Source organism: Pseudorasbora parva, chromosome 15, assembly GCF_024679245.1.
Source record: "Pseudorasbora parva isolate DD20220531a chromosome 15, ASM2467924v1, whole genome shotgun sequence".
NCBI classification, from domain to species: domain Eukaryota; kingdom Metazoa; phylum Chordata; class Actinopteri; order Cypriniformes; family Gobionidae; genus Pseudorasbora; species Pseudorasbora parva.
Window position 1 is genome coordinate 8,046,735 of NC_090186.1, and position 15,672 is coordinate 8,062,406.

General features: G+C 38.6%; 1 protein-coding gene across 4 annotated transcripts in view; it reads right to left on the reverse strand.

The window, feature by feature from the left end:
• Positions 1 to 481: 481 nt before the first annotated feature.
• The window catches only part of clocka (clock circadian regulator a), a 92,761-nt gene continuing 77,570 nt past the window's right edge, over positions 482 to 15,672 (reverse strand). For 2 of the 4 annotated variants that reach the window (XM_067416991.1, XM_067416992.1), the window contains exons 14-24: positions 15,167 to 15,273; positions 14,353 to 14,500; positions 14,180 to 14,255; positions 12,775 to 12,919; positions 12,566 to 12,666; positions 12,291 to 12,380; positions 9,766 to 9,924; positions 9,452 to 9,691; positions 7,995 to 8,179; positions 6,306 to 6,579; positions 482 to 4,796 (exon numbers count right to left, since the gene is read on the reverse strand). In XM_067416991.1, the coding sequence (XP_067273092.1) occupies positions 4,476 to 4,796; positions 6,306 to 6,579; positions 7,995 to 8,179; positions 9,452 to 9,691; positions 9,766 to 9,924; positions 12,291 to 12,380; positions 12,566 to 12,666; positions 12,775 to 12,919; positions 14,180 to 14,255; positions 14,353 to 14,500; positions 15,167 to 15,273 (1,846 nt within the window). In that variant the 3' untranslated portion in view covers positions 482 to 4,475. The remainder of the gene's footprint in view (positions 4,797 to 6,305; positions 6,580 to 7,994; positions 8,180 to 9,451; positions 9,692 to 9,765; positions 9,925 to 12,290; positions 12,381 to 12,565; positions 12,667 to 12,774; positions 12,920 to 14,179; positions 14,256 to 14,352; positions 14,501 to 15,166; positions 15,274 to 15,672) is intronic. The other 2 variants (XM_067416994.1, XM_067416993.1) reach the window with 2 other exon arrangements.

Below are 15,672 nucleotides of genomic sequence, written 5' to 3' on the forward strand. Positions count from 1 at the left end.
TATCATCCAGTTCTGTAGGTGGCGATGTCACAAAAAACGAGGGTCCTAGAATTGCGGTCCTGAAACTGTTGTGCAGGTTGTGCAGGAATATACTACTGACTGCAAGTAGGCTTTATCACAATTGAGGATATGATTTTTGCTTTTATAAAAGTTCAATAAAAAAATAAGTTAATATTGAGTGACTTACATTTTAAATACGGTGTTACCTACTTCTGTTTTCCCAAAACCAAGCCAAAGCAGAATCAACCGTCCGTCGTCGTCTCCGATTAACACGACGGATGCGCTGTGAAGTAATTTCGTAATGAATCAACTTTTTTTTTTTACGAATCGGTTGAGTTGATTCATTAACAAGTGAATCACTCGTCGCCACCTTCTGGTGTTACGATGTGACCTGCAAAAAAAAGTCACTGGAAAAATTGGACACTTATTTAATAACAGACCGCAAAAAAAGAATAAAAACAGTTGACAATGCATATTTTTTTAAATAGTTTTATTTTCAAAATTGAATAAGGGGAGTAAACGGCACTGTTCGTTTAAAAAGGTTCCATTATTTCTTTGTTAAATGTAAGAATGGCCTGGCTCACAAAATGAACCCAATACAGCACACTGTTTTCAGATATTTCTTTGTTTAAAAATTGAGTTTAGGAAAACCGAGCTATGCTCTGGTAGCCCCTGACGAAGCTCTGAAATTTGATGAAACCTAACAAATAGTGAAAGTTTAAACCTATTTATAGGTATATTTAAATAATTTCCTATATATCCTCTGTATTAACGTGTACTGACCAGATAGATTTCATGAGCCAAACACAAGTGCTCTGCAAAGAACATCACACGTACAAAGATTAAATGATAGCAAGAGAACACTGATAGACATTCAGAACTTCTAGTGCGTACATCAGAACTACAGAACATTTAACATGGTTCACCACCTCCTTTTCCCCTGGGCGCTTTATAACATTTCAAAAGCAAATTCAACAAGATGGCAAGTTTTCTCGTTTTTCCTCACAGCTCTTTGGGTTAATTACTAAACGCCAGTTGCATTGAGCACCACAGACAATCCAGAGGTACAATGAGGGCAACCATTATGACAGATCCTGTTTTTTGTGGCTCTTTATGGTAAATGCAGAATAATGTGTTGTTGAATAGGTCACTATCACAAGATCAAGTGAGAAAGAGAAAGAAGGGGCAAGAATGATGTCGGTGTTTGATTATTCTGAACCAACCTGAGGAAGCCGTAGTATTTCTGTTACCTTAGGGCTGACATAATACAAATCAGTGCAGAAAACAGAAAAACAACCCCTTGTACTCCGAACCATCATCGCCTGTGTCAACAGCTGACATCTGATGCCAGTGCGAGAGGATGCACTATGCATCAGAAGGCCATTTGTGACCCAGACTGGATGTCTTACTTTTTAAGCAAGACTTAACTTTTTTTCTTTCTTTTTTTAAAATGTATTACCTTCAAATACTCCAAAACATAAGCAGGAGTCTGTAGCATAAATCAATGACATGTCTAACTCAGACGGAGACCTTAAAATAACCACTTCCTGAATCCAACTGCATTGTGGGGAGAAAGTTCAACTGGTCCTCCAGTGTGTCACAGTTTGTTTAAATCCTTCATTTGAGGTTACAATGTGGAGTAAGCTTGATATTCTGTTCCCTTTCCTAGCAAAAGGTGTATAACAGGCGTTTTACACATCAACTATAGCCTATCTGCATAAATTCTCTTTTCTGACCTTGCTGTAGAAAAATAAGAACATCTAATTTTTTCTTCAATATATTCCTCTTTAAAAGTTACTATAAAGCTAAGTGACAGTTACATTCAATCAAATAATCTCGCCATGCTGTTCGGTCATAAAATGACTTCTACATGACCACAGAAGCCACAACCAGCACATTTATGACCGTCACTGTAGGAGAGACTCGATGGGGAAAAGAACAAAAGGATGAGTTAGATTACACACTGCATTATCATAGACCACTTGGCATATCTTACTATCGGGTGGATACTGCAACATGAACTGTGATTGGACCAGCACTCCTGGTGGGAGGCGTCAAAATCCCGCATAAACCGAACGTTCAGACTGGCACTTTCATATATGGTGAGGTCTGATGTGGAAAATATTGGAATGAACCTGTCTATTTGTACTAACCTGAAAAGGCAATATTGCTCATTAGTGCAGTAAAATGTGATGATTAATATAATAATTGAAAGTATAACATGGTCACAAGACCAATACAGCTTTCAAAACTGCTATTTTCAGCTTTTATAATATAAAATGTTCACACTTTATATCAGATGCATTTAACTGTGTGTACACATAAAAAATGTTAAAATGTACTTATTGTGTTCATGCATATTTTTTCTGCTATTGAGGTGAGATAGGGGTAAGTACGGTAGAATGGTTAGGATTAAGCGGGAAAGGAAAGATCAACAGTGTAATCACACATAATTACAGAAATTGTAATTACATGCAGGAATTTTTAAATATAAAACAAAACACGTAGTATGTACACAAAAAAGTGCATTTTTTAACATTTAAATTAAATATTAGTAAAAAGTAGAGAGTTCATTTAAAGTGGGACCAAAACATATTTTAATGTTTAAGGTATCTTAAAAAAAAAATATAAATTACTTTTTTGTGTTTGAGATCATTCAAATGTACTATAATTGATATAATTTATATAATTTTAGTAGTTTAACTACCGAAAAACATTCATGATTGCTAACTGCTAACAACGTCTGATCGACTGCAATTCTAGCAACGACTGTCTTGTCAAACAAGCGCAAGTATAAATCTCAAGATCATGAAGACCCAGTCAAACAGTTTAAACGTCAAATTAATCTACAATCTGGCATTTTTTTTATTGGAATATTATAGGGGCCAATAAACAGAATCTGATTGTCAACACTAGGCTTGTGTTCTGTGCTTTGGGCTTTTGAGCTAGACGTTGCTATAGTGACTGTGTCAGCGTTACAGAGGTAAGTGAACATATACATTCCTGCTTATCAAGACTGTCTATCAGAGTGGAAGAAGTTTGCAAAGTCAAGTCGCTATCATTTAAATGCCATCGTTTGACGATGAGCGGGAACCCGTGCAAGGGAAAGTACTCCTGGCTTAAAGCTGTGCAAATATATGATAATCTCTAAATGATAAACATGTTTGGTTGTTTATATTTCTGGTTATTCAAACCATCTTAGTGAACCATATCGAAAACACTGTATAACAGTGTAATCAACCATGTAAACCATTGTAAAACTAGAGGAAGCTATGGCATAGCTTTAAGCTAATTTACCTGTATTGGTTAAGCTCAAACACTATGTGAATATATTTGTCCTCATCATAACCCTGCTGTTTTAAGAATACCGTAACTATCATCGGTACATAATCCAGCTGTAATGATTCTGCGCTAAACAGTCTAAGCACCATTTCTATATTTTTGCCTAACTGTAAATCTGATATAGTAAATCTGTAGCCTTCTCTTTAAAGTATTTACACATGTAAAACATCTCTAAAATATTCATTATCTATAGTTTTGCGATTACTAAGGTGTCACTGCATAAAAGATTGACTGTTCCTTTAACAGTTTTACTAAAATACGAAGGGCGTTTTTAAACCAACTGTGACACAGTCTGTGGATCCAGCATTGCCTGCTTGGCAGACACACATACATACGAACACGTGCGCAAGCACACACACACACACACACAAACACACTCACCCCCATCCCACTGGAAAAAGGAAGTCTGTGAAGAGATCAGCCATTATGTGTATTAAGTTTAGCTTTTTTCCTTTGAATATTAGAAAAAAAAGTATATTCAAAGCTACAAATAACAGACTACGCTTTTCATCTCATGCATCATATAAAATATTAGTTTCTCTTTCCTTTTGTCCATATATTTACACATTATTTTACAGGTGCACTGTACAATAAAAGTGGAATCCACGCGACATTCTTAAAAATATTTTCTGACCCATAATTACTTCGACGAGTAAAATGAGGAGGAAAGACGAAGAGAGGCAGAGAGAAAGAGAGAGGCGCTTGTTGTCTTGCGGGACTTCTTTGAAGTCTTGAAGCACTCTTTCTGCATAAATTAAACCTGTGAAAGAGGGATGACGGCACACACTGGGCATACGAGACAAAGGGGATGTGATGGTGACAGTTTTGCGGAAAATCGGCGCCGCTGCTCCCTCGCCAGCCAGCAGAAAGTTCGGCGTTCGTAGTCGGACGTCTCCCAGAATTCAGTGCAAGCAGCCGTCGATCAACTACCTATAGGTCGAAGAGGGCATGGGGTGAAAAACGACACCCGCTTAGGTCTGGCCCTTCACCTATAAGCAGTGGAAGGGTCTCTGAGAGGGTAGAGTACAAATACTGATCTTCTTTTTTTTTAGCTCCGAACATCCCCCTCAGAAGCCCCCCAGCCTGCAAGACTGCTCAGTGGAGATTTGGTTGTGTCCCTGACGTGGCGTCGGCTACTGAGGCGGCGCATTGGAGCGGTCCGTCATGCTGTCTGAACGATGAGCTGCCAGTTGCTGCTGTAGCTGTTGCTGCTGCTGCTGTTGCTGCTGAAGCTGCTGCTGCTGTTGTTGCTGCAGCTGCTGCTGCTGCTGTTGATGTTGCTGCTGCAGCTGTTGCTGTTGTTGTTGATGCTGTTGCTGCAGCTGCTGCTGCTGCTGTTGCAGTTGCTGCTGTTGCTGTTGGGTCGCAGCTGCAAAAGTGCCTTGCTGCTGCAGAGGAAACGCTGCCTGAAGGATCAGCTGGGTAGACTGGTTTCCGTGTAAAAGCCGAGGGGCCTGCAGGAGGAAATGCGCAACATAAATATGCATGTGGTTAGGATGTAGCAATATTGAAATCCTGCTGATAACACAAAAATTATTTTCATATTATGCTGATAATCTATATGTCTTACATCTAATCTACTACTACTAAGAAAAAAACTATTGAATTGAGGCATCACCATATGTATTATGTAAAGTACCATATGAATTATGAATAAATATTCAGTTTGAAAATAATAGAGGAAGAACCTCTGGGATGCTAATTATATTTGGGTTGAACATGGGCGGCCAAGGCTCATTGATGCACATGGGGAGCGAAGGCTTGCCCGTGTGGTCTGATCAAACAGATGAGCAACTGTAGCTCAAATTGCTCAAGGTAATGCTGGTTCTCATAGAAAGGTGTCAGAATACACAGTGTTTTGCGTATGGGGCTGCATACCCGCAGACCAGTCAGGGTGCCCATGCTGACCCCTGTCTACCGCCGAAAGCACCAAGAGTGGGCGCGTGAGCATCAGAACTGGACTACTGAGCAATGGAAGAAGGTGACCTGGTCTGATGAATCACGTTTTCTTTTACATCATGTGGATAGCCGGGTGTGTGTGCGTTTACCTGGGGAACACATGGCACAGGATGCACTATGGGAAGAAGGCAAGCTGGCCGAGGCAGTGTGATGCTTTGGGCAACGTTCTGCTGGGAAACTTTGGATCCTGCCATTCATGCGGATGTTACTTTGACATGTGCCACCTACCTAATCAATTTTACAGAACATATACACCCTTTCATGGAAACGGTATTGCCTGGTGGCTGTGGCCTCTATTAGCAGGATAATGGGCCCAGCCATGAAGCAAAAATGGTTCAGGAATGATTTGAGGAGCACAACAATGAATTTGAGGAGTTGCATTGGCCTCCAAATTCCCCAGATCTCAATCCAATCAAGCATCTATGGGATGTGTGGAACAGAAAAATCTGATCCATGGAGGCCCCACCTCGCAACTTACAGGACTTAAAGGATCTGCTGCTAACATCTTGGTGCCAGATACCACAGCACGCCTTCAGGGGTCCAGTGGAGTCTGTTTTGTCAGCAAAAGGGGGACCGACAGAGTATATGGTCATAATATTATGCCTGATTGGTGTATACTACAGGAGAAACTGGCTTGTTCTTAAAAGCTGAATAATTCCAAATTAACTCTGTTAATGTGACAGGAAAATACAACACAGGATATTTACTCGCATTGAAGAGGGTTAGATCATGTGACATTGCACACTGGAGTAGTGATTGTTTTTAAGATGCTTTTTCATCCATTTCGAAGCATGAAAGCTTCAGTCCTCATTCATCACAACTGTCTGGAAAAAACAACCAGCACATTCTTCCAGATTTCACTTTTTGTAAAGTGAGGGTGAGTAACTGATGACAATAAATTATTTACATGTATTAACTATATCCCTTTATTTAGTAAACTGGCAAAAAATGCTAAAGTCAAGAAGCCATAAATGCTAAGATGTTGACAGTTCTCTGTGTGGTACCTGTAGGAATTGTGTTTGCTGCTGGGCGAGCTGAGCCTGGGCCTGTCCTTGCTGTTGGGCTGTTCCTGTAGCTGTCTGTGACTGCGTCTGAGCCTGCTGCTCTGGCGTCTGTGCCGACGGCTGCTGGGTAATGCTGATGGTTTGAGCCTGGCCCTGCTGCGGGGCAAACGCAGTCACCACCTGCCCCATGAACATAGTGGTAGGCACCATAACTGCACCACACGCCATTGGGCCGGTTACTAGCTTAGTGAGGAGCTGTGGGGCAGCAGGGAACCTGTGTGAGGCAGGAGGACAGGTTATTAGTTAGTTATGAGTTTGTTCAAATGCTGAGATTGGTTGTACTGTGAGTGTTTGAAGAATGTTTTATTGTTTATTAGAAATGACCCAATAGGCTTCCATAGCCTTTAAATGAGCAAAATATACAGTGGTGTTTGAACATTTGTAAGCCCCTTGCAGAATCTCTTAAAATGGGAATAATTTGATCAAAATAAGAAGGATTATACAAACGGCATGTTGTTTTTTATTTAGCAATGTCCTAAATAAGATATTTTACAAAAAAGATGTTTACAGTCCACAAGACAAAAAAATGAATTTCAAACAATGACCCTGTTCAAAAGTTGATGTACCCTTGATTCTTAATACTGTGTCGTTCCCTGGATGATCCACGACTTTTTTGTTTTTGTTTTGTTTTGTTTTGTGATGGTTGTTCTTGAGTCCCTTGTTTGTCCTGAACAGTTAAACTGTACAATATGTCCCAAAAATTCTTCAGTTTTTAGGCATATTTGAACCCTCTCCAGCACTTACTGTATAATATTAAGATCCATCTTTTCACACTGAGGACCATTGATAAAGCTCAAACACAACTATTAAAAAAAAGGTTAAAACATTCACTGATGCTCCAGAAGGAAACACAATGAGCGCAGATGATGTGAGCCGGGGGGTGAAAACTTTTGAACAGGATGAAAATGTCAAAAATGTTCTTATGTTGTTTAAATGCCAATTTTCTCATTTAGTACTGCCCTTCGGAAGCAAAAGAAGATACATGTTTCCCGAAATTCAAATTAAGTACAATTTACCTTGATCTTCAAATTCGGCTTTGAATGCATCGTGTTTCCTTCAGGAGAATCATTGAATGTTTGAACCTTTTATAACAGTTGTGTTTGAGTTCCTCAATTGTCCTCAGTGTGAAAAGACGGATCTCAAAACCATACGGTCGCTGCTGGAGAGGGTTCAAATATGCTGGACAACTGAAGAATTTTCGGGACCTGGAAGTTTTTTCTTAAGAAAATTGGGCAGTTTAACTGCTCAGAACAAACAAGGGACTCATGATCAACCATCACAAAACCAAAAAACAACCGTGGATCCTCCAGGTAACGACACAGGATTAAGAATCAATGGTTCATAAACGTTTGAACTGGGTCATTTTTTTATAAATTCAGCAATTTTGTGTGTGGAGCTTATGTAAACTTTTTTTTTAATGTAAAACATGTGATTCAGGACAGTGCTAAATAAAAAATAACATGCATTTAGTATGATTCGTCTTATTTTTGTTTAAATTATTCATATTTTCACAGATTCTGCAAGGGGTTCACAAACTTTCAAGCACCACTGTTTAGTCTAGTGTATTCTAATGTGCGCTTCATGTTTATGATGTGTCTCAGTGTGTGTTTGTAATAGTGCTACATCTACCGTATCTGCCGGTCTTGTGAGAAGGTGGCAACTGCGGCGCCGCTCGAGCTGCTGTTCTGGGCCAGGCTTGTGGCAATCTGTACAACATTGGCCTGTGCCGGCTGAGAGATCATCATGGTATTATACAAAGATGCAGGCAGTGCTCCCTGGGGAGACTGCAATGTGTGAGACGACCTCTGAGACTGCTAAGAAACAGAGATAGAAAAACTTGATATTAGATTATACTAGGATAATTACACACAATCTAATATTATATATGCATTTACTTTGATAGAAGGATGCTTTATCCGAAGATACCACAGACTTTGTTTACAGATCAGTCTTTGATATTTTTGGATTTTTAACGTTAATTTAGCAAAAATGCACATTTTCACTTCTTTGAACATAGTAATGCAGCAGTGTTATTTTAGTATTCTTTATATACTATTATAGTTTTTATTAATATGTTGAATTAGCTTTTATTTCTAAACTTCCAGTTTTTATTTTAACACTGGTGCTGTAATAATTTTTTACTTTTTTTTGTTGTTGGAATTTTTTACATCAGAATGGTACGAAACTTGGTGTGTGAAGTGTGAACTGCGAACACTCACACAGAAACAAATCAAGGACATTATTCAAAAAGGTTATATGGTCCTGAAAAAAATAGTCACTTGTTTATTTTTTATTTTGTATATTTTTTAGGGTTTAAAATGATAGCATTTGAAATGAATGGTAGACTAATTTCATCTAGGGGAAACTTTCGGAACTGTACTCAAACAAAATTGTACTGAAAGCTCATTTTTTGAGACATCAAGCTCAAATTTGTAACAACTTGTGTGATTTTCTCACAATTTTGGAGTACATCTTTTGAAAATTATGTATTCCATATAAAAAACTGAAAATACAATTTTTGTGCATTTTTTATAACAATAAACGTAAAATTGTATAACTTTTTTGTAAAAAGTTCCCTTACCAAGTGTCTTTAAAAAGAGACCAAATTTCAGTTAACATCAGCTCATAGTGCTCATAGGCATGAATACTCAAAAAGTTAATACATAGATAATAACTACTGCATAAATATTATTTTGTACATATTTTTGACTGACGTACGACGAACAGTACCAGAGGGTTAACTTTAGTTTAATTTGTAATAAATTGGTTATGTGCTTTTCTTTTCTTTTTTATTAAGTTTAAAAGTTATCTATTGAAACTTCATATGTGCATTTAAATATGCTGAATATAGAATTTACCAAACTTGTACATATAAAAATGTGTGTTACCCAAAGGATTTCAATTATGGTAAAATTAAAACTTACATCTTATGTTGAAAATCATATTGTTTTCATAAATTAATGTGCATGATCTTAAGTTTAACAACAAAATATGAATGTCTAGTACACTTTTTTTACTATGTCTCTGTCCATGTTTCATAGAAAAGTGAAGCAGTCAAAGCATGCAGCCCTAGTTTTCTCAGTCACCTGAGTTAGGGTGGAGCTCTGATCTCTGAGAAGGTTCTGTTGCTGTGGCGGAGCTTGCTGAGGATGCTGTGTGACAGTGTGTTGTGTCCCTGTATGTGTGGATTGCAGGGCGCTTTGCAGACTCCCCGCCTGCACCACCGCCCCCTGCATGGACAGAGCGCCCCCTTGCTGCACGGACGATCCCTGCGTCAGCTGTACTGAGCCGAGGTTGAGAGCACCGCCTCCTGGCTGCAGGAACATCTACATACCCGAACACAAGAGTGTCAATTTGAGGCAGAGTGTACATTTAATCAAAAGCTAGGGGACACTCTCACCTGCAACCCTTGCCCTTGAACCCTCTGCAGCTCATCCTGGATTTGCCGCAGTTCCTCTTGCTGTCTCTGGATGTTGGCCTCAATCATGCGTGTTCGCTGTTCCAGCTGCTCCTTAAGATGCTGCATTGCATCCATCTGTGTAGAAAACTGGATCACTGGCTACAAAACAATGGACAGCACCAGGTATAAATTTTCAGTATATAAAATATATACATATTACAATTTTTAAAAAAAATCTTCTTTCAGATTCTCTGTTTTGATAGCAATATAGTATGGTAAAAAATGTTTTTACATGTTGTACCATGAACAAAAATGTCCACTGCACTGACATATGTGTATAAACAATATATTTTTATACTGTTAGTCTTCTGTGATTATTTATCATTGTTTATTGTAAAATGTGGTTGAAAAGTGGTTTGAGTAGCCATTTCATTCATTCAAATGACAACAGTTTAGCAGTCCCTTTTTCTCTGGTAGCCTAGAAATCTAGACACACCCTAGCGGCAGAAAATCTAATTTGCAGCCAGGGTAGTCTAGCTACTCTCCTTTGGATTGTGAGTTGGAAAAATCTAACTCTGGTCAGGCCAATCACATGATGTATAGAGTTGGTGGGCAGGCTTAACATAATGACGGCAGAGTTGTGACGGTTCTGCGTGCTTCTTGAAAACAAAGAAGCTGGAAAACATTGGTCTTTTAAATCGGCTTTGGCCGCGACTCTGGAAAAATTGATAATATTTTCTTTGAGAAAAGGACAAAGACTGAAATCATTCTTAAGAAAGGAAGAAGTGTTTGGAGTTTTGCCGACCGCATACTGCAAAAGTTAAATCTATCAACTAGCGCCGCTTCACCTTCGTTGCTCTGGTTGATTGAAGCGCTATCCTATTGCGTGCAGAGGGAGTTTGAAAGACAACCGTTTATCCCGTCCCTCAGATTGAGCCCTGCCAATGGTGAGTTCCTAGACCTAACATCTTGATGTGGGTTTGGCTTGTCAGGCTATTTCTCTGGGTCAGTTGACAAGCAAAGAATAACGTACAAACCCGATTCCAAAAAAGTTGGGACACTGAACAAATTGTGAATAAAAAAGGAATGCAATAATTTACAAATCTCATCAATGTATATTTTATTCACAATAGAATATAAATAACATATCAAATGTTGAAAGTGAGACATTTTGAAATGTCATGCCAAATATTGTCTCATTTTGGATTTCATGAGAGCTACACATTCCAAAAAAGTTGGGACAAGTAGCAATAAGAGACCAGAAAAGTTAAATGTACATATAAGGAACAGATGGAGGACCCATTTGCAACTTATTAGGTCAAGAGCCTCTCAGAGTGGCAGTGTCTCTCAGAAGTCAAGATAGGCAGAGGATCACCAATTCCCCCAATACTGCTGCGAAAAATAGTGGAGCAGTATCAAAAAGAAGTTTCTCAGAGAAAAATTGCAAAGAGTTTAAAGTTTCTTCGGGCCCTTAGATGGCACTGCATCACATACAGGAATGCTACTGTAACACAAATCACAATATGGGCTCAGAAATACTTCCAGAAAACATTTTCGGTTAACACAATCCACTGTGCCATTCGACGTTGCCGGCTAAAGCTCTATAGGTCAAAAAAGAAACCATATCTAAACATGATCCAGAAGCGCAGGTGTTTTCTCTGGGCCAAGGCACCTTTAAAATAAACTGTGGCAAAGTGGAAAACTGTTTTGTGGTCAGAAGAATCAAAAAGTGAAGTTCTTTTTGGAAAACTGGTGCGCCTTGTCATCCGGACTATAGATGACAAGGACAACCCAAGTTGTTATTAGCACTCAGTTCAGAAGCCTGCATTTCTGATGGTATGGGGTTGCATGAGCATGTGTGGCATGGGCAGCTTACACACCTGGAAAGGCACCATCAATGCTGAAAGGTATATCCAAGTTCTAGAACAACATATGCTCCTATCCAGACGTCGTCTCTTTCACAGAAGACCTTGCATTTTCCAGCATGACAATGCCATACCACATACTGCATCAATTACAGCATTATGGCTGCGTAGAAGAAGGATATGGCTACTGAAATGGCCATCCTGCAGTCTAGATCTTTCACCCATAGAAAACATTTGCACCTCATAAAGAGGAAGATGCGACAAAGAAGACCTAAGACAGTTGAGCAACTAGAAGCCAGTATTAGCCAAGAATGGGACAACATTCCTATTCCTAAACTTGAGCAACTTGTCTTCTCAGTCCCCAGACGTTTGCAGACTGTTATAAAAAGAAGAGGCGATGACACACAGTGGTAAACATGGCCTTGTCCCAACTTTTTTAAGATGTGTTGATGCCATGAAATTTAACATCAACTTATTTTGCCCTTAAAATGATACATTTTCTCAGTTTAAACATTTGATATGTCATCTATGATGTATTTTGAATAAAATATTAAAATTTGAAACTTCCACACAGTGTTCATACTAGTGGCATCCATATCAGTCGAACATTAATTTGCAAGAGGGCTACTAGTGAATGCAGTAATATAGATGTTGAATTACCTGCACAGTGGGCTGAAGTGGTTGAGGCTGCTGAGGCTGAGACACAAGAGATGTTGCCATTGTCTGTCCTGTGTTCTGTGAACTCATCGACTGAAGAGGGACGAGACACAAGGTCAAAACCCACACATATACAAGAATGGACAATTTTATGTCATGCTTTGCTTTTTGCTTTTTTATCCTAAATTTGAGCTTATTTCAATGTTAAAATGGGATTTGTGTGTTGACTCCAGTGCTTTTAATTCAGTTAACTGATGATGATGACTACATGTACCAACCTGACTGCTAATGGAGGACCGCCGCTGTGACGTCATCTCAATGGCTGACACTGATTGGCGTGGTGGTGTGCTATGGTCTGTCTGCAGCTTTGTCTGTGTGGCTACAGACACAAACATACATGGGTCAGTTTAAAATATGTGAAAACATTTTAACATGCAGTGGCTGTGTTGCTAACCACCACTGACTGTCTTTGGTATGGAATACGTACATGTGGGGTCCGAGACGGCGGTGTGTGAGGAGGACTTGCGGGAGCTCCGTGATGAGGCAGAGGGTGTGCGGCTGCGATCGAATCGCTCTAGTGCCTCCTTCAGGCTGGAGGTGTTCAATTGGGACTCGGAGCCGGAGTCTTGAGACTGAGCGGAGTGAAATAGAGTGAGGTTAAAGGATTGTTCTGGGTTCAACACAAGTTAATAGGTTAGTTTACCTAAAAATTTGAATTCTGTCATTAATTAATTATTCACCCTCATGTCATTCAAAGTATTCGGAACAAAAATAAAGATATTTTTTTAAAGTCTGAGAGCTTTCTGACACCTCTATAGACAAAAATTGAATTACCACTTTCAAGGTCCAGATAATAGTTCATGTGACTCCAGTGGTTCAACCTTAATTTTATGAAGCGATAAGTATACTTTTTGTACGCAAAAAAACAACAAGAAAAAAACAACTTCATATTAAAAAAAAAATCTTGTGTGTCAGACTCTGACACTGTTGACGTTGTAACCACAGTGCAGCACTTCCTGGTTCAGAACGGCAGCTCTGTATTGGCTGCGTGTAACACAGGAGCTGGCCAATATGTGGCTTAAATTGTTGTCTATGGCGGAGTCAGAAAACTCTTGGATTTCATCCAAAATATCGTAATTTTTGTTCCGAAGATGAACGAAGGTCTGACGGGTTTGGAATGACATGAGGGCGAGTAATTAATTACATAATTTACATTGTTAGGTGACCTATGCCTTTAAGTTCAATCAGCAACATGAATTATAGGAAATAAACTTGCTATTTTACCTATAATATATATTTATATATAAAGGTAAAATAGCAAGTTTATTTACAGTATATAGAAAACAACTAAAGAAAGTAACTATGGGGAAAACATAATCCTCAATTAAAAGGGCAATGGAAATGTTTATTAATCTAATATATATGCACACACATACTGTATGTGTAAATAAACTTGCTATTTTAATTAAAAACAAATTGTATTTATACATCTTAAATGATGTCAGTGACATTATTTTGTCTCAAGATGCACAACAGTAATGTTTTTTTCTAAGGCGTGTTTATAAAAGCGACTTAAATGTTGTAACTGAGCTAAGGCCTAATCTTGGCTTAATCCCTGTCTGTGAAACCAGGCCTAAATTAAATATATAAATGTAAATTTGTATAAATATATTGAATTCATATTATTTTACATATTTGTCTGCTATATTTGGTGGATGAATGGGAATTTACATTTGAATATATAATTAACAAAAGAGGAGCAAAATAAATGTATTACATCAATTCAAATGAAATTAAAATTACATTAAATATTTTTTTTATATTTTACATATTTGCCTGTTATATATGATGGCTGAATGGGGATTCAGAACTGAATTCAGTAAATGCCTCACCTTGTCTGCTGAGATCTCAGGAGGCGATTCCTCAATGCCCAGCTCCCTGCGCTGTTCAGCCCTCACTTCAGCATAACTGAGACAAAAAAACAATTGTGTTGAGTCTGGGTTAGGATTCAGTGCAAAACTACTACATTGATCCAATCAAACTTTACATGTTCTGACAGCCTCACCTGACCACAGTGTGTGTGCAGACGATGAACTCTGGCCGTGAGTTCCACTGGTGGTAGGTGATATAGTAGTGAGTCTGAAGCCAGATCCACTGCTGGCCTTTAGTCAGAAAACGGTAGTAGCAAGACTTGCCCTTACCATACTGCATCACTAGAGAGAGAGAGGGAGAGAGAGAGAGAGAGAGAGAGAGAGAGAGAGAGAGAGAGAGAGAGAGAGAGAGAGAGAGAGAGGGAGAGAGGGAGAGAGAGAGAGAGAGATTTATTAGCCCCTTTCAAAGCTGCAATACCGGTAATTTACCGTAAAATTACCAGAATGACTTTACAGGACTTTAAGCCTGAGTCTCGAGTGCGACACATTAAAAAAGCTGCGAGACATGGCGCAGCAGTCACAGATGATCATTTAGCACATATTTAAACACTATTAAAAACCTTACTGTAAACAGCAAATTTAGGTCAGTAGTAATTATTTTCTTTATGAGTCTTTATGATTGGCCCAAAGCAGATCTCTTACATCAGCATGTTCTGATTTCATATGTGAATATACCGTTAACCTTCATTCCATGTTCACACAGCGAACATTAACAGTAATTTACTGCTAATGTTACAATATCCCTTACTTGGAAATTGCAAGAACCAATTTACCGTTTTTTTTTTTTTTTTTAAAGGTCCAGTACATGATCTGTTACTGGTAATTTACAGGTAATTTACCAGTGAAGACTGCATGTGTGAAAGAGGCTATAGATAATAAATACATTTTAAAATTTAGAAGTGGGGAGACAGCCAGGTACACGCAAATACAAATAGTAGTTCCACTCACAGTGTTCATGGCACTTGGCCAGAGTCTCCAGGTCATCCACGTGATAGTAGTCGTACCCTGAAGTACCCAGAACCTCAAAGGGTAGGTAACCTATGATGGGGGGAGCCCTGCAAAACATAACACATGCAACTTCACATCATCTGCGTGCATGCATTCAGTAAGGTCATTCTCAAAATATGACAACAAATAGTCAAGAAACTCTGTATTAAAGACAGTAAACTCTATTACCTAACAGCTTGGGAAATAATTTTGCACATTTCAGCAACACAGAAAAATCATTCAAAATTATTTGATTTTGTCAAGGACCTAAAACACCCTTGTGTGCTTCATCTGGTATACAGCACCACTTCAAATGACATTTAATTATTTATTAACTTTCAGGTTAAACATTAGTGGAAAGTCTAACAAGACTAACAAAGTTGAATTAATACCCTTGCTAATTAAACCCTTGACGCTTTGTCCATTGATATCTTGTCACTGGTGATATCTGTTAAAAACATGTTGAA